The sequence below is a fragment of the Arachis hypogaea genome, chromosome 4, assembly GCF_003086295.3.
Source record: "Arachis hypogaea cultivar Tifrunner chromosome 4, arahy.Tifrunner.gnm2.J5K5, whole genome shotgun sequence".
Taxonomy (NCBI): domain Eukaryota; kingdom Viridiplantae; phylum Streptophyta; class Magnoliopsida; order Fabales; family Fabaceae; genus Arachis; species Arachis hypogaea.
In genome coordinates this window covers 93622895-93645340 of record NC_092039.1, presented here as the reverse complement: position 1 = coordinate 93645340, position 22446 = coordinate 93622895, and the positions used below count along the sequence as shown (strand labels likewise).

Here is a 22446-nt window from a genome sequence, read left to right as displayed (position 1 = left end):
TAAATTTTTTTAATATTGAAATAGAATATTTAAAATATTAAAAACCAAATTAAAATTTGACTCAAACATTTAAAACTAAAATAGTATTTTACGCTTTTATAATTTAACTCCACACTTTATTGCAAAATTCTTTTAAAATCTTGTATATTAATGCTACTATGTAAGTAAAATTACACTTAATAGAATAAGTATACGTGTGTATACAGTAACTCATCATGGGTTAACGAAAAAGAGTAATGCTAGGAACAGTAATTTTTGTGATTGAGATTTCATCTAATGGCTCATCTTCATCTGTTGGTTATTTGCTGGCCAAAATTCAATAAAATTGTTGCCCCTAAACTTTTCTAACGAGAAATTCTTAAATAAAATTTCAATTTATAATGAATGAATGTTTGATGACCTGTTGGATTGAGAATAATCGCGTGTGGGCAAAAACGAAAAAAGAATAAGAACATGAAGCTTTTTTGAATATGAATTGATCAAATAGTGTATTTTTATAAACGCAACATCACAGTTTGCACGTCTAACTATGAATTGAGCAAACGTTTGTATGAGAGATTTCATACTCCAACTCATTGCCAAAGTCGCAGACTACATGAAATTAACTTCTCTGATTCCTGCTACTCAAGAACACGTTAACTGAAATCAATAAACTAAGAAAAAATTAAAGTACCATGCATTTTTCTGTCATTAATATACATCACAAAAGCTGATTGGAGAATGAATAATAAAAGCAAAACTCAACTTGGTCTTTCCCTAGTTGAAGAAGAATGCAAGAACTCAATGCAATCTTCCACAGCTTCAGCTCGATGCGAATCAGTAGTGTGATCTGATACTGAGTATGATCTCACCAAAGTGGAAGAAGAAGAAGAAGAAACTTTTCTTGAGGATCTCCTCCTCATAGAAACATCTCTTATAGCACTTGCCACCTTTGTCCCAATCTGTATAAGGAACTTCACAGGAGTAGACATTGTTGAGTCTTTTGGCAAAGTAAAACTTTCAATGATCCTCTTTTTGTTTCTTCCAATAATCCTTCCACCGCCGCCACTGCTTCTGTTGCCGCCACCGTGGTTGAGAAAGATGGTAATTGGTTGTTGCTCATTAACGTCAGGACTAAAGTACCCCCTTTTGTGTTTTCTTGACATTTTGTAACAACTAAGTCTAACTGAAATCTGAGTTGCTGGGAAGATTTATAGTGGACTATAGTACTTATAGTTTTTCTAATATGTTTCAATTGAAGAGAAAGAGATCTATAGAAATAGGTTTAGAAGAGAAGAGAGGATAGGAGGCAGAGTGGGAATAGTACTCTAGTGATAGTTGGATATATAGAACTTAGAACGTGTATATATATATATAGATGAATCTATTTAAGGTAACCAGCTAGCTACATAGTAAAATACCAAAAGGGATACTAGGATTAAATTTAGTACTACTTAATTGAAAGTTGAAACCTTAATTATATGAAACTAATTTTAGATTAATTAGTGATCTAATAAAATTAAGAGATAGCAATCAAATAAAAAAAATAATTTTAATTGGATTTCAGTCAAGAGTGAAAGGAGAAATTTACGTGACAGCGAGCCTTTTAATTACAAAATTTTTTTTTAACAATGGTATTAAGAATACGAAAATTATTTTTAATATGAAAATAGAGATATTGTTTTGATTGAATATTGATATTTGAAGTGTATATTGTGAAAATTATTCAACATGTCCCCATGTGTTGGCCAAAATGTTGCCACGTGTTGTAACACACTCTTCACATGTTGACTTCCCACTTACAAAATTCATCTACCTGTAATTACACCAAATAATTTTATTTCTAACAAAAATACCAATATTTTTTCTATATAAAAAAAATCAACCTTAAAAAGATAATAATTTAATTTTTTATGTAATATAATATTCATAATTTTATAAATATATGTATGTAATATCTATAATTAAATATTTGTTATATTTAATATTACTCAATTATTTTTATTATAATTAAATAATACAAAATAAGTTATGCAGTAATTATAAAATATAAAATAAAATAGTTTTAGATTCTTTTTAATTAATTTTTTACTGTGTTTTAAATCTTTTTAGTTCTTAGATACTTCTAAATTAAAACTTTACGTATCATCAGATATAATAATAGAAGATATTATATAACATACAAATTTAATTTAAATTATTAGTGGATCACATTGTAATATATTTGTTTTCTTCATTAAATACGACAATATACACATGATACTTGATGGAGGCCTAAAATGTTCGTTATTAAGTTAATGATAGTAGCGGTGGTGGTGGCGGCCGGACCATTGGTAATAGAAATTAAAGAAAGCATGAACAGGAGGAATATTATGTGAAAATTTCGCAGAGATCAAGGAAAAACAGAAAAGGAGGAGTTTGGTCAAAAGGCAAAGAGGTGGAACAGTGAGGGAGACAGAGAGTGTAACAGTCTTATGTTGTAAAAAGAGGGTAACAGAGTACAGAGTGGGCAGGAGAGAGAGACTTGATATATATATATATATATATATATATATATAGATATTCTTCGTACCAAATATATTCATTCCTTTTGAGGTATTATTGGACCTACTCATGCTTTTTGTTTCTGAGATTGAGATTGAGATGTCATACATATGGTCCCCAAATTCCAATTGTTGTGCATCCAATTCCAACACAAGATATGAAGGAAGAGAGGGGAATCATCGCATTTACTGACACGGGTAACCATTTCTCCCTCTTTATTTTATATTAAGAATTTCACATGTTCTTAATTGGAACACTGGTTTTCAATAATTTTAGTGATTAATTATTCGACTATAAAATATATAATATATAATAATTAAAATTAATGACTAAAATTATTAGAATATTAATATTTTAAAAATATTTAAATATTTTTCTATTTTATAAATTAATTTTTCATTTCTACTCTTTTTAATTTATATATTAAAAAATAGGTCTATTTATTTATTTATTTATAATCTATTAAAAAATTAAGATAGTTTCATAATTATTTTTAGACATTTGATTTAACTTTATTTTTTTGCTTAAAATTTTTTTGGGTGATATAATTTTCTATCTTTATATTACATCATAAAATTCTTTTTATATTAATAACCTTCTATCTTTACATAATGTCATAAATTTTCTTTTTAATATTATTTCTCTTTAATAAGTTATAAAATTTGTTTTACTTCCTCATATGAAGTTTATTCAATCTCATTCTTTATTATTCTTCATTATGAAATTAGTCATTAACCTTAATTTTTCATATTTTCTTACTCTTTATTTTTTTTATAAATTATTTTATACTTTCAATGTTAATTTAATTATTTTTAATAAATATAAATTGAATTAAAATCTAATTCATTTTCTTCTTTCATACCCACTTTTTATATTTAATTATTTATTATATAAATTAATATTTATTATTTCACACATTTTCTTTACCTCCTTACGTCTTTTTCTTTCTTTTCCTCCACTCTTGTTAAATTTTTTGTACAACTATTGTTTCTATTTGGTTGACGACCGTCTTTTATTTTTATATTTTTTCTAGTTTGCTAAACATATGTAGATGGTGTAATTGCATCCATTAGTTTTTTCAATTATTGTGTAATTATATTTATTAATTATATAGTGTCTTTTTCGTTTGTATATCTTTCATTTTTTTTTCTTTCAATAACATATATTTATGATTCAATAAAAATAAAATTAAAAACTTAGATGTTATTTTTAATTATTAAAATATTAATTATATTAATACTTATATTTCATCGAATAGTTTTATCATTATACTATAATATTTAAATATAACATAAAAAAGAATAAACAAAAGTAACTACTTAAGAAAAACCAAAAATAAAAATAATTATTTGAAGTTAGGTGAATAAACTTTAATGGAATGTTTTTATAGTTTTATTTATAATTTAATTTATGTATATTTTTTAATTTTATAATAATAAAATTTTTAAATTAGCTTTTATATTATATAAAAATATATATTATATCAATCTTATTTTCGCACAACGCACAAGTCTGAATCTTATTTTATATGGATTAGTTTTTCAAAGCTAACCATGATTTTGGCTATAATCTGAGACTTTTGATTTCTTTTCTCTCTTTCTATCACCTATAAGCAAAAGGTGGAAGAGCAATGTTATATAGATAAAAATAGTTACTATTTTTTGTCAACACACTTGATGAATACATTAAACACTAAGTATTAAATATTAAATTGAGTGATGAATACCCATTTTCATTTTGACAATTTTTTTCAATAACCACAAAGTCTGAACAAAGAAAACTCTCTTTTTGATTCTTCATCTTTAACTCTATGAGACTGATTAATTTTACCGTCAATAATCTCTTTCTAAAATTAACGAAATATGCCTATGTACCTTTTTGGAATCGGTGGCTTTGAATGCCACTCACACAAAGTTCTTCTTTCTTCTTCAAATTAATATTATGCTTGTGTTCTTTATTGTTTCCAATGTTAGAAAGATTTCGTATCCATGACTCAGTTAATTATTACAAGAAAAATGTTGAATACTTTTAGATTTATCGTCAGAAGAAAAATGATAAAAATATAAAGATACTAAAATTACCATTAAATTTATCGTCGAAATAAATCAGGCGGTATAAATCTTACTAGTAAATATGTATCGTCGGATTTTTTCATCCGACAGTAATTATCGTTTACCAGTTCAAAAAATCAATTGGTTATCGGTGAGTTTTTTCGACGGTATTGTTGGCACTAAAAAATGTTGTTTCACACACTATTATCGTCGAATTATTCCTACAATAAATCCAATAGTAATGTCAATTTAAAAAAAATAATTAAAATAAATGATCAATTTTAATTTTAATTTTAATTTTAATTTCCACACAATTAATGATCAATTTATAAATAATGAAAAACTTAATATTTAAAATAAATAATACAATGTTCAAATAAATTAAAAGTCAAGTACATCAAATAAATACAATAAAATAATAAAACAAAATACTAATAACTACAGACTCAGGTAATCTTCCTCATCGTCGTCGTTGGTCCCGTGGCCCTAAGTTAGTTGCGTAGAAGGCGGTGATGTCCATGTGCCAACAACAAGACTACTGCCACCACCAGCGGTGCTGCCACCAGCAGAGTTGATGCCAGCGGTGTGCATCTATGCCTGGTACAACTCCATCTGAGACTCCAAACACTGAAGTCGCGCCAGTAACTCCCTCCACTCCAGCCTAAACTCATCCGTAGATGTCACATGAGTGAGAATCTCCTGATACCTCTCCCAATAATCGTTTAGCTCCTAAGCTTGCTGGTGAAGGGTGTTTTGGAGCTCCTGCACCTGCAACCTCAAATAAATCCACACCTTCCTCGAGCTCGATAGCTTGACTAGTGGCAGAGCCTGACGACGGCCTCAACGTGGAGGTGCGGAAGTTGCTGCGAAAGAACGACCCCAACCCGTATATGTGGTTCTTGTACGGCGCTGAGACGGTCTTGTGCCAAACTGCATCAGGATCGACGACTGAAGCTGCAGAGCCATCGATGGTGTCCTCCTTACAATTGATAGGACTGCTAAGTCACTTCCTCTAATCTCTATGAGTAGGACTCCTGTGTGACACAAGTTATTGTGATTACTACGATAGATATGCAGTTAATCTCTAATAATTTTATAGCAAAAGATCAGATATATGTGATGAGCGGATAATTTATACGCTTTTGGCATTGTTTTTAGGTAGTTTTTAGTATGATTTAGTTAGTTTTTAGTATATAATTATTAGTTTTTATGCAAAAATCACATTTTTGGACTTTACTATGAGTTTGTGTGTTTTTCTGTGATTTCAGATATTTTCTGGCTGAAATTGAGAGACCTGAACAAAAATCTGATTCAGAGACTGAAAAAGGACTGTAGATGTTGTTGGATTCTGACCTCCCTGCACTCAAAGTGGATTTTCTGAAGCCCCAGAAGCCCAATTGGCACGTTCTCAATTGCGTTAGAAAGTAGACATCTTGGGTTTTCTAGCAATGCATAATAGTCCATACTTTGCCCGAGATTTGATGGCCCTAATTGGCGTCAAAACACCGGTCAGAGACCCTTTTCTGGCGTTAAACGCCGGAACTGGCATAAAAGCTGGAGTTAAACGCCCAAACTAGCACCAGAGTTGGCGTTTAACTCCAAGAAAAGCCTATGCATGTGAAAGCTTCAATGTTCAGCCTAAGCACACACCAAGTGGGCCCCGGAAGTGAATTTCTGCACTATCTACCTTAGTTACTCATTTTCTGTAAACCCTAGCCACTAGTTTTAGTATAAATATTACCTTTTCTCATTGTATTAGACGTCTCGGTTATTCTGGTTTCCCCTCTGGGGCCAAAACCAATGAACACCATTATCACTTATGTATTTTCAACGGTAGAGTTTCTACACCTCATAGATTAAGGTGTGGAGCTCTGCTGTTCCTCATGAATTAATGCAATTACTACTATTTTCTATTCAATTCAAGCTTATTCTTGTTCTAAGATATCCATTCGCACTTCAACATGATGAATGTGATGATCAAGTGACACTCATTACCATTCTCACTTATGAATGCATGCCTGACAACCACTTCCGTTCTACCTGAAAACAAGCCTTGAATGCATGGTTGCCTCTCCTGACAACAGAGCCTTCCATTCCGTGAGATCAGAATCTTCGTGGTATAAGCTAGAATCAATTGGCAGCATCCTTGAGATCCGAAAAGTATAAACCTTGTCTATGGTATTCCAAGTAGGATCTGGGAGGGGATGACTGTGATGAGCTTTAAACTCGCGAGTGCTTGGCGCAGTGACAGTGCGCAAAAGGATCAGTGGATCTTATTCCGACACGATTGAGAACTGACAGATGATTAGCCCTATGTAACCCATAGCCGGACCATTTTCACTGAGAGGACGGATGGTAGCCATTGCGGTGATCCCCCAACATACAGCTTGCCATGGAAGGGAGTACGCGTGACTGGATGATGGCAGTAGGAAAGCAGAGATTCAGGAGGAATAAAGCATCTCCATATGCTTATCTGAAATTCCCACTAATGAATTACATAAGTATCTCTATCTTATTTTATGTCTTATTCATCTTTTAATTATCAAAACCCCATAACCATTTGAATCTGCCTGACTGAGATCTACAAGGTGACCATAGCTTGCTTCAAGCCAACAATCTCCGTGGGATCGACCCTTACTCACGTAAGATATTACTTGGATGACCCAGTGCACTTGCTGGTCAGCTGCACGGAGTTGTGAAGAAGTGTAAGAATCATGATTCTGTGTACCAATTTTTTGGCACCGTTGCCGGGGATTGTTCGAGTTTGGACAACTGACGGTTGGTGCACGAATTTGTGATTCGCACAACTAACCAGCAAGTGCACTGGGTCGACCAAGTAATACCTTACGTGAGTAAGGGTCGATCCCACGGAGATTATTGGTTTGAAGCAATCGATGTTTATTTTATTAATCTTAGTCAGGAGGCCAATAAAGTTATTTGGATTTATTTATAAGAAGCCAAAGTATTTAAAATTGTAAGTTGAAATAATAGAGACTACTAGTGTTACTTGTTGTGCAGTAATGGAGAATATGTTGGAGTTTTGGAGATGCTTTGTCCTCTGAATCTCAACTCTTCCTTGAAATCCTTCAACACACGCAAGGCTCCTTCCATGGCAAGCTCTATGTAGGGTGTCACCGTTGTCAGTGGCTACTTCCCATCCTCTCAGTGAAAACGTTCCTATGCTCTGTCACAGCACGGCTAATCATCTGTCGGTACTCAATCAGGTTGGAGTAGAATCCATTGATCCTTTTGCGTCTGTCACTAACGCCCAGCCCTCAGGAGTTTGAAGCACGTCACAGTCATTCAATCCCAGAATCCTACTCAGAATACCACAGACAAGGTTTAGACTTTCCGGATTCTCATGAATGCCGCCATCAATCCGGCTTATACCACGAAGATTCTGTTGGGGAATCTAAGAGACATTCATTCAATCTGATGTAGAACGGAGGTGGTTGTCAGGCACACGTTCATGGATTGAGGAAGGTGATGAGTGTCACGGATCATCACCTTCTCCACAATTAAGCGCGAATAAACATCTTAGATAAGAACAAGCGTGTTTGAATGGAAAACAAAGGAATTGTATTGAATCATCGAGACGCTGCAGAGCTCCTCACCCCCAACAATGGGGTTTAGAGACTCATGCCGTCAAAAAGTATGTAATTCAGATCTGAAAATGTCATGAGGTACAAGATAAGTCTCTAAAAGTTGTTTAAATAGTAAATTAGTAACCTAGGTTTACAGAAAATGAGTAAACAAGGGTAATTGGTGCAGAAATCCACTTCTGGGGCCCACTTGGTGTGTGCTGGGGCTGAGACTAAAGCTATCCACGAGTAGAGGCCTTTCTTGGCGTTAAACTCCAGGTTATGACGTGTTTTGGGCGTTCAACTCCGGATCATGACGTTTTTCTGGTGTTTAACTCTAGACAGCAGCATGAACTTGGCGTTCAACGCCAAGTTACGTCGTCTATCTTCGCGCAAAGTATAGACTATTATATATTGCTGGAAAGCCCTGGATGTCTACTTTCCAAAGCCGTTGAGAGCGCGCCAATTGGACTCCTGTAGCTCCAGAAAATCCATTCCGAGTGCAGGGAGGTCAGGATCCAACAGCATCAGCAGTCCTTTTTCAGCCTAACTCAGATTTTTACTCAGCTCCCTCAATTTCAGCCAGAAAATACCTGAAATCACAGAAAAACACACAAACTCATAGTAAAGTCCAGAAATATGATTTTTGCCTAAAAACTAATAACATTCTACTAAAAACTAATTAAAACATACTAAAATCTACATGAAATTACCCCCAAAAAGCGTATAAAATATCCGCTCATCACAACACCAAACTTAAACTGTTGCTTGTCCTCAAGCAACTAGATGAATAAAAGAGGATAAAAAGAAATCAAGAAGCAATAATATCTCAGAGTTTTAAGTGAAGCTCAGATTCTAATTAGATGAGCGGGGCTAGTAGCTTTTTGCTTCCAAACAGTTTTGGCATCTCACTTTATCCTTTGAAATTCAGAATGATTGGCATCCATAGGAACTCAGAAGTCAGATAGTATTATTGATTTTCCTAGTTAAGTATGTTGATTCTTGAACACAGCTACTTTTATGAGTCTTGGCCGTGGCCCTAAGCACTTTGTTTTCCAGTATTACCACCGGATACACAAATGCCACAGACACATAACTGGGTGAACCTTTTCAAATTGTGACTCAGCTTTGCTAGAGTCCCCAGTTAGAGGTGTCCAGAGCTCTTAAGCACACTCTTTTTGCTTTGGATCACGACTTTAACCACTCAGTCTCAAGCTTTTCACTTGGACCTTCATGACACAAGCACATGGTTAGGGACAGCTTGATTTAGCCGCTTAGGCCTGGATTTTATTTCCTTGGGCCCTCCTATCCATTGATGCTCAAAGCCTTGGATCCTTTTTACCCTTGCCTTTTGGTTTTAAGGGCTATTGGCTTTTTCTGCTTGCTTTTTCTTTTTCTTTCTATTTTTTTTCGCCACTTTTTTTTTTCAAGCTTTTGCTTTTTCACTGCTTTTTCTTGCTTCAAGAATCACTTTCATGATTTTTCAGATCATCAATAACATTTCTCTTGTTCATCATTCTTTCAGGAGCCAACACTTTTAACATTCATAAAATTCAATATAAAAAATATGCACTGTTCAAGCATTCATTCAGAAGACAAAAAGTATTGCCACCACATATAAATAGTTAGAATTTTCCTTATTAAGAACTCGAAAATAAATTGCCTCTTTATTCTACAAATCTACTATTTTATTCATGTTTGATGATGATGGGAAAAATAAATTATAACTTAATTGGAAATAAAACCAAAATAGATATGCTAATTACTACTCCTCCTATATAACTTCTAAGGTAAAATCCTATAATAATACTATCACAGAGTTAAAGCTAGAATTAGAACTTAACAACCTGTATTTTGGGAAGTGGATGTTCCTCTAGTCTGTAGGGTGCCTTCAAGAATTAATTTCTGACGCTTCAGCTCCCTTAAGTTCACATCCTTGCTCTTCTTGTTCCCTTAGGTGCCATGATCTTGATGAGTTTTAGCTCAGTGATCATGGCAACTCACACCAAACTTAGAGGGTTGCTTGTCCTCAAGCAAAAGAAAGGACAGGAGAGGAATAGAGGGAGAGGCAATTTCGAAATCCAAATGATATGATGAGTTGAAAAAGATTTGAAAAAGATTTGGGTTTATGAATTAAGATATATTTGATATTTTTGAAAAAGGGATTTTTAGAAATTAGGGATTTTAGAAATTAGGATTAAAAATTATGGAATTGAAAGATGATATTTTGAAACATGTTTATGCAACAAATCATGAATTGAAACATAAAAATTTAGAAAAATTAGGATTAAAAACGAATTTTTACCTCCTCCCACCATCCTGGCGTTAAACGCCCAAACGATGCATGTTTTGGGCGTTTAACGCCCAATTGTTGCTTCTCCTGGGTGTTCAACGCCCAGCTGATGCTTCTTTCTGGCGTTGAACGCCAGGAAGTCCTTTGTCACTGGGCGTTTTTCTGAACGCCCAGGATGCTAGTAGACTGGCGTTAAACGCCCAGAAGGTGCTTCTTTCTGGCGTTTAACGCCCAGAAGATGCTTCTTTCTGGCGTTTAACGCCCAGATGGCTACCCTTACTGGCGTTAAACGCCCAGTGGGTGCTTCTTTTGGGCGTTCAACGCCCAAAGTGTTTCTTACTGGCTTTCTCATGCCAGTGAGCTTCCAAATTTTCCTGTAACTCTGTGACTTCAACCAATTGCTATTTCACCTTTGAAGATACTTGGACTCATACCTGTAAAAAAAAGAAAATTTATTTAATTAGTAAATAAACTTTGTAAATGGCTGGGTTGCCTCCCAGCAAGCGCTTCTTTATTGTCTTTAGCTGGACTACCACTGAGCTCTAATCAAGTCTCAGTTTTGAGCATTCTTGCTCGAAGTTGCCTTCAAGATAATGTTTAACTCTCTGTCCATTAACAATGAACTTTTTGTTAGATTCATTATCCTGAAGCTCTACGTATCCATATGGTGACACACTTGTAATTACATATGGACCTCTCCACCAGGATTTTAATTTCCCAGGGAATAATTTGAGCCTAGAATTGAATAGCAGAACTTTCTGCCCTGGCTCAAAGACTCTGGATGACAATTTCTTATCATGCCATCTTTTTGCTTTCTCTTTGTAAATTTTTGCATTCTCGAAAGCATTGAGTCTAAATTCCTCTAGCTCATTTAACTGGAGCAATCGTTTTTCTCCAGCTAACTTGGCATCAAGGTTTAGGAATCTGGTTGCCCAGTAGGCCTTGTGTTCCAGTTCCACTGGCAAGTGACATGCCTTTCCATACACAAGCTGGTATGGAGAGGTCCCTATAGGGGTCTTAAATGCTGTTCTGTATGCCCACAGAGCATCATCCAAGCTTCTTGCCCAATCCTTTCTACGGTTAATTACAGTCCGTTCCAGGATTCTTTTGAGTTCTCTATTTGAGACTTCAGCTTGCCCATTAGTTTGTGGATGATATGGAGTAGCTACCTTGTGGCTAACTCCATAACGTACCAGAGCAGAGTAAAGCTGCTTATTGCAGAAATGAGTGCCCCCATCACTGATTAATACTCTAGGGATACCAAATCTACTGAAAATATGTTTCTGGAGGAATTTTAACACTGTTTTAGTGTCATTAGTGGGTGTTGCAATAGCCTCCACCCATTTGGATACATAATGTAACAACCCTAATTTTCGAGTACGCGAGATCTTTTCTAAAGGCACGGAATTCTCCGGAAGATCAGTAAAGGGAACACCTCTGTTATATCATCAAGCATCTCAATCCTCATTATCATTATGTCATCCTTAAGCTAGAACCTCCTTTGAGGCAAGCTCGATAATGCAATCGCGAAGAACCTAGTTTTTGAACCGTATCGGTTGGCAGTTTTGATTCTGATTCTCGTAAATAGTCTTTGTTTGACGAACCGGACTCGATTCATGAGAGGAGAGAGATAATAGTATAATATTATCATTATATTAGTATTAGAAAATGCTCGAATGATATTATAAGGTTACCTAGTCTATTTTTGTTAAAAACAGAAAATCGGTTTAACCGGGTTTACGGTTTACTGGTGCAGCTTAGCACCAGCACTCTCTGATGACTTTAGCAATGCTAAGGCCTCATTATACATGTTCTATTCTCATAATAAATATGTTACTAGTGTCATTTATGCTAGTAGCTCAGAAAATAATTTTTAGAGATGTTTTTGCAAGTGTTCCGATACATCTAGTTTTAGTAGTTATACACTTGGGATATTTTAATATTATTTTAATCCATCTTCAAGCCAACCAATCACAACTCTCCTTACACCCCCAAGACACTCCAAGGCTGGTCATTTACTCCCTTTGGCCGAAAATGTGAAGAGAGAAAAGAGAGAAACTTTCATGACCCTTTAATCTTCAAAGCTTGATTTCTTCTGAACTAAAACTCAAATCAAAACTCCGATTTCACCAAAATGATCCTCTCTTCTTCCTCTACATAACCATGTGACTTATCAAGGCTTGAAATAAGGTGAGATGGCTGTCTCCCTCCCTCTTCAATTCGGTTTTCAAGGAAAACCATGTAAACATGTGTTTTCTTGATGTTTTTCCTTAGGAATCATGCTTAACTTGACTTGAGGGCCAAGAAACGTTAATTTCCAGCAAGTCTAAGGTGAGATATCTCTTCCTAACGTGCTGAGGGAGATTTGGTCAGTTGAGAGTTTGTGGATTTAAAGTTGTTCTTGATGTGTTTTAGGAGGAAAAAGTGCTTTAAGAACACTTCAAAGAGTAATCGGATTTGGAGCAGCAAATCAAGGTAGGGTGTCACGAAATTAATCTTTATTATTTGTGTTTGAGATGTGTGAATGTTGTATGATTTGGCTGTGCTAAAAAGTGGTTGCATATATGATTGATTCTTGGTGAAAATTTGGTGAAATTTTGATGAAATTTGATGAAATTCAAGCTATGAATGTTGTTCTTGAGGGCTGCTGGAAAACGAAACCCTAGGCCTTAAATTGGGGTTCAATTTGTGTTAAAATCATGTGGAAAAGATGGGGTTTTAGTGGCTGGGAATTTATTATGAATTTTGGTAAAAATCGGTTGCTGAAAAGATTGAAAAACGGATAAAAACAGAGAAAGAATCTGAAGAATTTATGAAGAACACGAAGAACACTTTGAGTGTGGTGAAGAACAATGAAGAACACCTTTTTGATTCATAAAAGGGCAAGGAAGTAATTATTTTGGTGTTTGAGGGGTTATTTTGTAATTTCTGAAAGTTAGGGTGGTTAAAGTAGAAATATTAAAAGTTACGGGTGGTAAAAAGTGAATTTTAAAGGTTAAAAGTAAAAGTGAGTTAATTTTCGAAAATATATTAATAAAATAATAAATAATAATAAAATATTAAATAATAATATTTAATTAAAAATAATATTTTAATAAAAATAATAAAATAATGCGAAAAAGGCAGTTTTCTGTAAAAGCTTTAGAAAGACAACTTTAAGTGCAGAATCTCATAATTACCTTCATAAAACACTTAGGGAGTGGTAAGAACATATTAGTGAGGCAAAGATAAATAAAGGATAAAAAGTTGAAGAAAAGACAAAAATCGAAGAAAAAGTCTGTAAAGTTTTAATGACAGAAAAACAGACAGACATTAGTGAACGAACTAGGGCAACATAGTTAGTCCTTGAGTTGCGACTAGGATTAGGTATAATATGAAAAGTTAAACTGTTTCAGTATAGACTTAATGAACCTATACTTGGGACAAGCTAACTATTCGTACCGAAATTTACATAAGCTTTAAATACATACGTTAAGCAGAGAAGTCAGAGCAGAATAAAGTAACACAGAGAACATAGTAACCAGAACAGAGTAAAGAGATACGAAGGGAAAAGAGTAATATGATAAAGAGAAATGGTTTGAGCCAAGCTTTTGTACAAGTGAAAGATGTAAAGTTTGTATAGTATGGTTGAACAAAGAAAGAGAGAGATATTGTATAAGAATATGTAACTGGAAATGAATAATGAGAATGATAACTTATGATGACAATTACACTGATTCTGTTGAGGAAAAGTATTCAGTTTATGAAATTGTTGGCAAGGACGTGGGTATTGTCCCGCTTGTGTATTTATGATTATAAAAGATAATAAAAAGCAAAGGGCCTGTTGAACGGTCTATTGATGAGCGGATAATTTGTATACTTTTTGGCATTATTTTTAGTATGTTTTTAGTATGATCTAGTTAGTTTTTAGTATATTTTTATTAGTTTTTAGTTAAAATTCACTTTTCTGGACTTTACTATGAGTTTGTGTGTTTTTCTGTGATTTCAGGTATTTTCTGGCTGAAATTGAGGGACCTGAGCAAAAATCTGATTCAGAGACCAAAAAGGACTGCAGATGCTGTTGGATTCTGACCTCCCTGCACTCGAAGTGGATTTTCTGGAGCTACAGAAGCCCAATTGGCGCGCTCTCAACGGCGTTGGAAAGTAGACATCCTGGGCTTTCCAGCAATATATGATAGTCCATACTTTGCCCAAGATTTGATGGCCCAAACCGGCGTTCAAAGTCACCTACAGAAATTCCAGCGTTAAACGCCGGAACTGGCACCTAAATGGGAGTTAAACGCCCAAACTGGCATAAAAGCTGGCGTTTAACTCCAAGAAGAGTCTCTACATGAAAATGCTTCATTGCTCAGCCCAAGCACACACCAAGTGGGCCCGGAAGTGGATTTTTATGTCATTTACTCATCTTTGTACACCTTAGGCTACTAGTTTCTATAAGTAGGACCTTTTGCTATTGTATTTATCATCTTTGGACATTTTAGTTCTTAGATCATTGGGAGGCTGGCCATTCGGCCATGCCTAGACCTTATGCTTATGTATTTTCAACGGTGGAGTTTCTACACACCATAGATTAAGGTGTGGAGCTCTGCTATACCTCGAGTATTAATGCAATTACTATTGTTCTTCCATTCAATTCCGCTTGTTCTTTATCCAAGATATCACTTGTTCTTCAACTTGATGAAGGTGATGATTGACGCCCATCACCATTCTCACCCATGAACAAAGTGACTGACAACCACTCTTGTTCTACAAGCATTCGAGGCTCTAGTGAATATCTCTTGGATTCTTTAACCGGAATCCTTGTGGTATAGGCAAGAACTGATGGCAGCATTCAAGAGCATCCGGAAGGTCTAACCTTGTCTGTGGTATTCTGAGTAGGATTCAATGACTGAATGACTGTGACGTGCTTCAAACCTGTAACCTACTGGGCGTTAGTGACAGACGCAAAAGAATCACTGGATTCTATTCCGGTAGGGGAGGGAACCACACCGGTGATTGGCAGCACTGTGACAGAGTGTGTGCATTAGCTTTCACTGCGAGGATGGGAGGTAGCCATTGACAACGGTGAAACCCTACACAAGCTTGCCATGGAAAGGAGTAGGAAGGATTGGATGAAGACAGTAGGAAAGCAGAGAGACGGAAGGGAAGGCATCTTCATTCGCTTATCTGAAGCTCTCACCAATGATATACATAAGTATCTCTATCTTTATCTTTATGCTTTATTCGTTTATCACTATAACCATTTGAGTCTGCCTGACTGAGATTTACAAGGTGACCATAGCTTGCTTCATACCACCAATCTCCGTGGGATCGACCCTTACTCACGTAAGGTATTACTTGGACGACCCAGTGCACTTGCTGGTTAGTTGTGCGAAGTTGTAGTGATCACAATTTCGTGCACCAAGTTTTTGGCGCCGTTGCCGGGGATTGTTCTTGTGTATGGACAACTGACGGTTCATCTTGTTGCTTAGATTAGGTATTTTTTTTCAGAGTTCTTAAGAATGAATTCTAGTGTTTCAAGGTGATGTTCTTATCATCACCAAAGCTGATTGATCATCATCAATTTAGCTCTTGAATGCAATGTCCTGCTGAAGCTTAGCTAGCTATGTCTAATTCCTTTAGACTAAAGCTTTAGACTAACATTGCATGATTCCTGGAATTCTCATTAAGAATTTTGATATCTTTATTTTCTTTTTCACTTAATTTTCGAAAAATCTAAAAAAAAAAAAAATTTTCAAAATCATAAAAACCAAAAATATTTCTTGTTTGAGTCTAGAGTCTTATCTTAAGTTTAGTGTCAATTGCATGTTTTTGTTCTTATTGCATTCATGCATGTGTCTTCATTGATCTTCAAGTTGTTCTTGATGATTTCATTGCTCTGATCTTTGAATTCTATTGACTTGAGTGTTTTGTTGTTTCTCATGTGCATTCTCATCTTGTTAGTGTCAGTAGTATACAAACTGCTAAGTTTGGTGTCTTGCATGCATTGTTATTTGATTTTAGTTGCATTTTGGTTATTCCTTATTATCAAAAATCCAAAAGTATTTTTAATTTGTGTCTTTTCAAGACAATAATACAGAGAATTGAAGATTCAGAACATACAGCAGAGGAATTATACAGAAAAGGCTGGGTGTTCAAAACGCCCAGTGAAGAAGGACAGACTGGCGTTTAAACGCCAGCTAGGGTGCCTGGTTGGGCGTTTAACGCCCAAAAAGGTAGTGCATTGGGCGTTAAACGCCAGAATGTGCACCATTCTGGGCGTTTAACGCCAGGATGGCAAAGGGGGAAGATTTTGTTTTCAAAATCAATTTTTTTTTCAAGTTTTCAAAGTTTTTTCAAAATCAAATCTTTTTCAAATCATATCTTTTCAATCAAATGTTTTCAAAATCAATTTCTTTCCTTTTTCAAAGATACTTACTAACAATTAATGATTTGATTGAACATTTTTTGCCTTTTCTGTTGAGGAAGGTTTTATGTTTGAATCATATCTTTTCTTGTTAGGCAAGTCATTAATTTTTAAAATCATATCTTTTCAAATTGTTTTCAAATCATATCTTTTTAAAATTGTTTTCAAATCATATCTTTTTAATCATATCTTTTTAAAACTATAACTTTTCAATCAAATCTTTTTAATCACATCTTTTTCAAAATAGTTTTCAATCAAATCTTTTTGATTTCTAATTTCAAAATCTTTTTCAAAAATCACTTGATTTCTTTTCCACTTTTAATTTTCGAAAATCAATTAAAGTTTTTCAAAATGTTTTTAAAATCTTTTTAACTTAATTTTCGAAATTTTCTTCCTCTCTCCTTACATCCTTCTATTTTTGGAGTACCAATCTGACTAAGTTCGAATTCTTCTACCTCTTCCTTCAATTCTTCTTTTCCTCTGACACCTAAAGGAATCTCTATACTGTGACATAGAGGATTCCACATTTTCTTGTTCTCTTCTCTTTCATATGAGCAGGATCAAAGACAAAGGCATTCTTGTTGAGGCTGATCCTGAACCTGAAAGGACCTTGAAGAGAAAGCTAAGAGAAGCCAAAGCACAACTCTCTTTAGAGCACCTAAACGAATTCCTCAAGGAAGAAGAACTCATGGCAGCCGAAAACAACAACAATGCCAACAATGCAAGGAAGGTGCTGGGTGACTTTACTGCACCTACTCCCGACTTCTATGGGAGAAGCATCTCTATCCCTGCCATTGGAGCAAACAACTTTGAGCTTAAGCCTCAATTAGTTTCTCTAATGCAACAGAATTGCAAGTTCTATGGACTTCCACTGAAAGATCCTCATCAGTTTTTAGCTGAGTTCTTGCAAATCTGTGACACTGTCAAGACTAATGGGGTAGACCCTGAGGTCTATAGACTGATGCTATTCCCTTTTGCTGTAAGAGACAGGGCTAGAACATGGTTGGATTCCCAACCTAAAGAAAGCCTGGACTCTTGGGAAAAGCTAGTCAATGCCTTCTTGGCAAAGTTCTTTCCACCTCAAAAATTGAGTAAGCTTAGAGTGGAAGTCCAAACCTTCAGACAGAAGGAAGGAGAATCCCTCTATGAGGCTTGGGAAAGATACAAACAATTGATCAGAAAGTGTCCCACTGATATGCTTTCTGAGTGGAGCATCATAGGTATTTTCTATGATGGTCTCTCTGAACTGTCCAAGATGTCTTTGGATAGCTCTTCTAGAGGATCTCTTCATCTGAAGAAGACGCCTACTGAAGCTCAAGAACTGATTGAAATGGTTGCAAATAACCAATTTATGTACACTTCTGAAAGAAATCCTGTGAACAATGGGACTAGTCAGAAGAAAGGAGTTCTTGAGATTGACACTCTGAATGCCATATTGGCTCAGAACAAAATATTGACTCAACAAGTCAATATGATTTCTCAAAGTCTGTCTGGAATGCAAAATGCACCAAGCAGTACTAAGGAAGCTTCATCTGAGGAAGAAGCTTATGATCCTGAGAACCCTTCAATGGAAGAGGTGAATTACATGGGAGAACCCTATGGAAACACCTACAATCCTTCATGGAGGAATCACCCAAATCTCTCATGGAAGAATCAAGAGAGACCTCAACAAGGTTTCAACAATAATGGTGGAAGAAACAGGTTTAGCAATGGCAAGCCTTTTCCATCATCTTCTCAGCAACAGACAGAGAACTCTAAGCAGAACCCCTCTGACTTAGCAACCATGGTCTCTGATCTAATTAAAACCACTCAAAGTTTCATGAATGAAACAAGGTCCTCCATTAGAAATTTGGAGGCACAAGTGGGACAGCTGAGTAAGAAAATCACTGAACTCCCTCCAAGTACTCTCCCAAGCAATACAGAAGAAAATCCAAAAGGAGAGTGCAAAGCCATAAACATGGCCGAATTTGGAGAGGAAGGAGAGCAAGTGAACGCCACTGAGGAAGACCTCAATGGGCATACACTGAACTCCAATGAGTTCCCCAATGAGGAACCATGGGAATCTGAGGCTCAAAATGAGACCATAGAGATTCCATTAGACTTACTTCTGCCTTTCATGAGCTCTGATGAGTATTCATCCTCTGAAGAGGATGAGTATGTCACTGAAGAGCAAGTTGCTAAATACCTTGGAGCAATCATGAAGCTAAATGACAAGTTATTTGGAAATGAGACTTGGGAGGATGAACCCCCTTTGCTCACCAAAGAACTGGATAACTTGTCTAGGCAGCAATTGCCTCAAAAGAGGCAGGATCCTGGGAAGTTTTCTATACCTTGTACCATAGGCACCATGACCTTCAAGAAGGCCTTGTGTGACTTAGGGTCAAGTGTGAACCTCATGCCCCTCTCTGTAATGGAGAAATTAGGGATCTTTGAGGTGCAAGCTGCAAAAATCTCACTAGAGATGGCAGACAACTCAAGAAAACAAGCCTATGGACTTGTAGAGGATGTTCTGGTAAAGGTTGAAGACCATTACATCCCTACTGATTTCATAGTCCTAGAGACTGGGAAGTGCATGGATGAATCCATCATCCTTGGCAGACCCTTCCTAGCCACAGCAAAGGCTGTGATTGATGTTGATAGAGGAGAGTTGATCATTCAAGTGAATGAAGAATCCTTGGTGTTTAAGGCCCAAGGATATCCCTCTGTCATCATAGAGAGGAAGCATGAAGAGCTTCTCTCAAAACAGAGCCAAACAGAGCCCCCACAGTCAAACTCTAAGTTTGGTGTTGGGAGGCCACAACCAAACTCTAAGTTTGGTGTTGAACCCCCACATTCAAACTCTAAGTTTGGTGTCGGGAGGTTCCAACATAGCTCTGAGCATTTCTGAAGCTCCATGAGAGTCCTCTGTCAAGCTACTGACATTAAAGAAGCGCTTGTTGGGAGGCAACCCAATGTTTTATATTAACTATTTTCTTTTGTTATTTTATCTTTTTTGTAGGTTGATGATCATGAGAAGTCACAAAATCAATTGAAAAAGCAAAAACAGAATGAAAAACAGGAAGAAAAACAGCACACCCTGGAGGAAGAACTCACTGGCGTTTAAACGCCAGTGAGGCTAGCAGTTGGGCGTTTAACGCCCAGTCTGGCACCATTCTGGGCGTTTAACGCCAGAAAGGGGCACCAGACTGGCGTTAAACGCCAGGAAAGGGCAAGAACCTGGCGTTAAACGCCAGGAATGGGCATCAGCCCGGCGTTTAACGCCAGAATTGGCTCAAAACGTGATTTTGAGTGCCATTTGGTGCAGGGATGACTTTTCCTTGACACCTCAGGATCTGTGGACCCCACAGGATCCCCACCTACCCCACCACTCTCTCTCTCTTCTTCCCCCATTTACCAATCACCTCAATACCTCTTCCCCAAACACCCTTCACCTATCAAATCCCATCTTTCTCTTCACCACTCACATCCATCCTTCATAAAACCACACAACCTCCTCCACCTCCTCCATTTTCTTCTTCTTCTACTTTCTTCTTTCTTCTTTTGCTCGAGGACGAGCAAACCTTTTAAGTTTGGTGTGGTAAAAGCATTGCTTTTTGTTTTTCCATAACCATTTATGGCATCTCAAGGGATGCACTTTCCTCCACAAGACTATTGGGAGCAAATCAACACCTCCCTAGGAGAATTGAGTTCCAACATGGGACAACTAAGGGTGGAGCACCAAGAACATTCCATCCTCCTCCATGAAATTAGAGAAGATCAAAGAATCATGAGAGAGGAGCATCAAAGACAAGGAAGAGACATTGAGGAGCTCAAGCACTCCATAGGATCTTCAAGAGGAAGAACAAGCCGCCATCACTAAGGTGGACCCGTTCTTTAATCTCCTTGTTCTTTATTTTCTTCTGTTTTTCGAATTTTTATGCTTATGTTTATCCATGTTTGTGTCTTATGATCATTAGTGTCTTAGTGTCTATGCCTTAAAGCTATGAACATGAATCCATCACCTTTCTTAAATGAAAACTGTTTTTATCACAAAAGAACAAGAAGTACAGGATTTCAAATTTATCCTTAAAACTAGCTTAATTAGATTGATGTGGTGACAATACTTTTTGTTTTCTGAATGTATGCTTAAACAGTGCATATGTCTTTTGAATTTGTGGTTCATGAATGTTAAAATTGTTGGCTCTTGAAAGAATGATGAAAAAGGAGACATGTTACTGAGGATCTGAAAAATCACAAAAATGATTCTTGAAGCAAGAAAAAGCAGTGAATACAAAAAAAAGGGGAAGGAAGCGAAAAAGAAAAAAAAAAAAAAGAAAAACGAAAAAAATATATAATAAGAGTTGTGATCCAAGGCAAATAAGAGTGTGCTTAAGAACCCTGGACACCTCTAATTGGGGACTCTAGCAAAGCTGAGTCACAATCTGAAAAGGTTCACCCAATTATGTGTCTGTGGCATGTATGTATCCGGTGGTAATACTGGAAGACAGAGTGCTTTGGGCCACAGCCAAGACTCAATAAGTAGCTATGTTCAAGAATCATCATACTTAACTAGGAGAATCAATAACACTATCTGGATTCTGAGTTCCTAAAGAAGCCAATCATTCTGAATTTCAAAGGATAAAGTGAGATGCCAAAACTGTTCGGAGGCAAAAAGCTACTAGTCCCGCTCATCTAATTTGGAGCTAAGTTTCATTGATAATTTGGAGTCTATAGTATATTCTCTTCTTTTTATCTTATTTGATTTTCAGTTGCTTGGGGACAAGCAACAATTTAAGTTTGGTGTTGTGATGAGCGGATAATTTGTATACTTTTTGGCATTATTTTTAGTATGTTTTTAGTATGATCTAGTTAGTTTTTAGTATATTTTTATTAGTTTTTAGTTAAAATTCACTTTTCTGGACTTTACTATGAGTTTGTGTGTTTTTCTGTGATTTCAGGTATTTTCTGGCTGAAATTGAGGGACCTGAGCAAAAATCTGATTCAGAGACCAAAAAGGACTGCAGATGCTGTTGGATTCTGACCTCCCTGCACTCGAAGTGGATTTTCTGGAGCTACAGAAGCCCAATTGGCGCGCTCTCAACGGCGTTGGAAAGTAGACATCCTGGGCTTTCCAGAAATATATGATAGTCCATACTTTGCCCAAGATTTGATGGCCCAAACCGGCGTTCAAAGTCACCTACAGAAATTCCAGCGTTAAACGCCGGAACTGGCACCTAAATGGGAGTTAAACGCCCAAACTGGCATAAAAGCTGGTGTTTAACTCCAAGAAGAGTCTCTACATGAAAATGCTTCATTGCTCAGCCCAAGCACACACCAAGTGGGCCCGGAAGTGGATTTTTATGTCATTTACTCATCTTTGTACACCTTAGGCTACTAGTTTCTATAAGTAGGACCTTTTGCTATTGTATTTATCATCTTTGGACATTTTAGTTCTTAGATCATTGGGAGGCTGGCCATTCGGCCATGCCTAGACCTTATGCTTATGTATTTTCAACGGTGGAGTTTCTACACACCATAGATTAAGGTGTGGAGCTCTGCTGTACCTCGAGTATTAATGCAATTACTATTGTTCTTCCATTCAATTCCGCTTGT

The 22446-nt window shown here is 36.1% G+C and overlaps 1 protein-coding gene and 1 long non-coding RNA gene across 2 annotated transcripts; one reads left to right on the top strand and one right to left on the bottom strand.

Annotated features, from left to right (window-relative positions):
- Positions 1–740: 740 nt before the first annotated feature.
- On the bottom strand, positions 741–1145 carry LOC112794335 (uncharacterized). The gene has a single exon (XM_025836394.2). The coding sequence runs from the start codon at positions 1143–1145 to the stop codon at positions 741–743; it is 405 nt and encodes a 134-aa protein (XP_025692179.1).
- Positions 1146–12472: 11327 nt separating this feature from the next.
- LOC140184325 (uncharacterized) lies at positions 12473–15064 on the top strand. The gene is made up of 4 exons (XR_011880766.1): positions 12473–12638; positions 12723–12779; positions 12864–12923; positions 14437–15064. It is a non-coding gene; the product is annotated as an uncharacterized lncRNA (long non-coding RNA).
- Positions 15065–22446: the final 7382 nt, after the last annotated feature.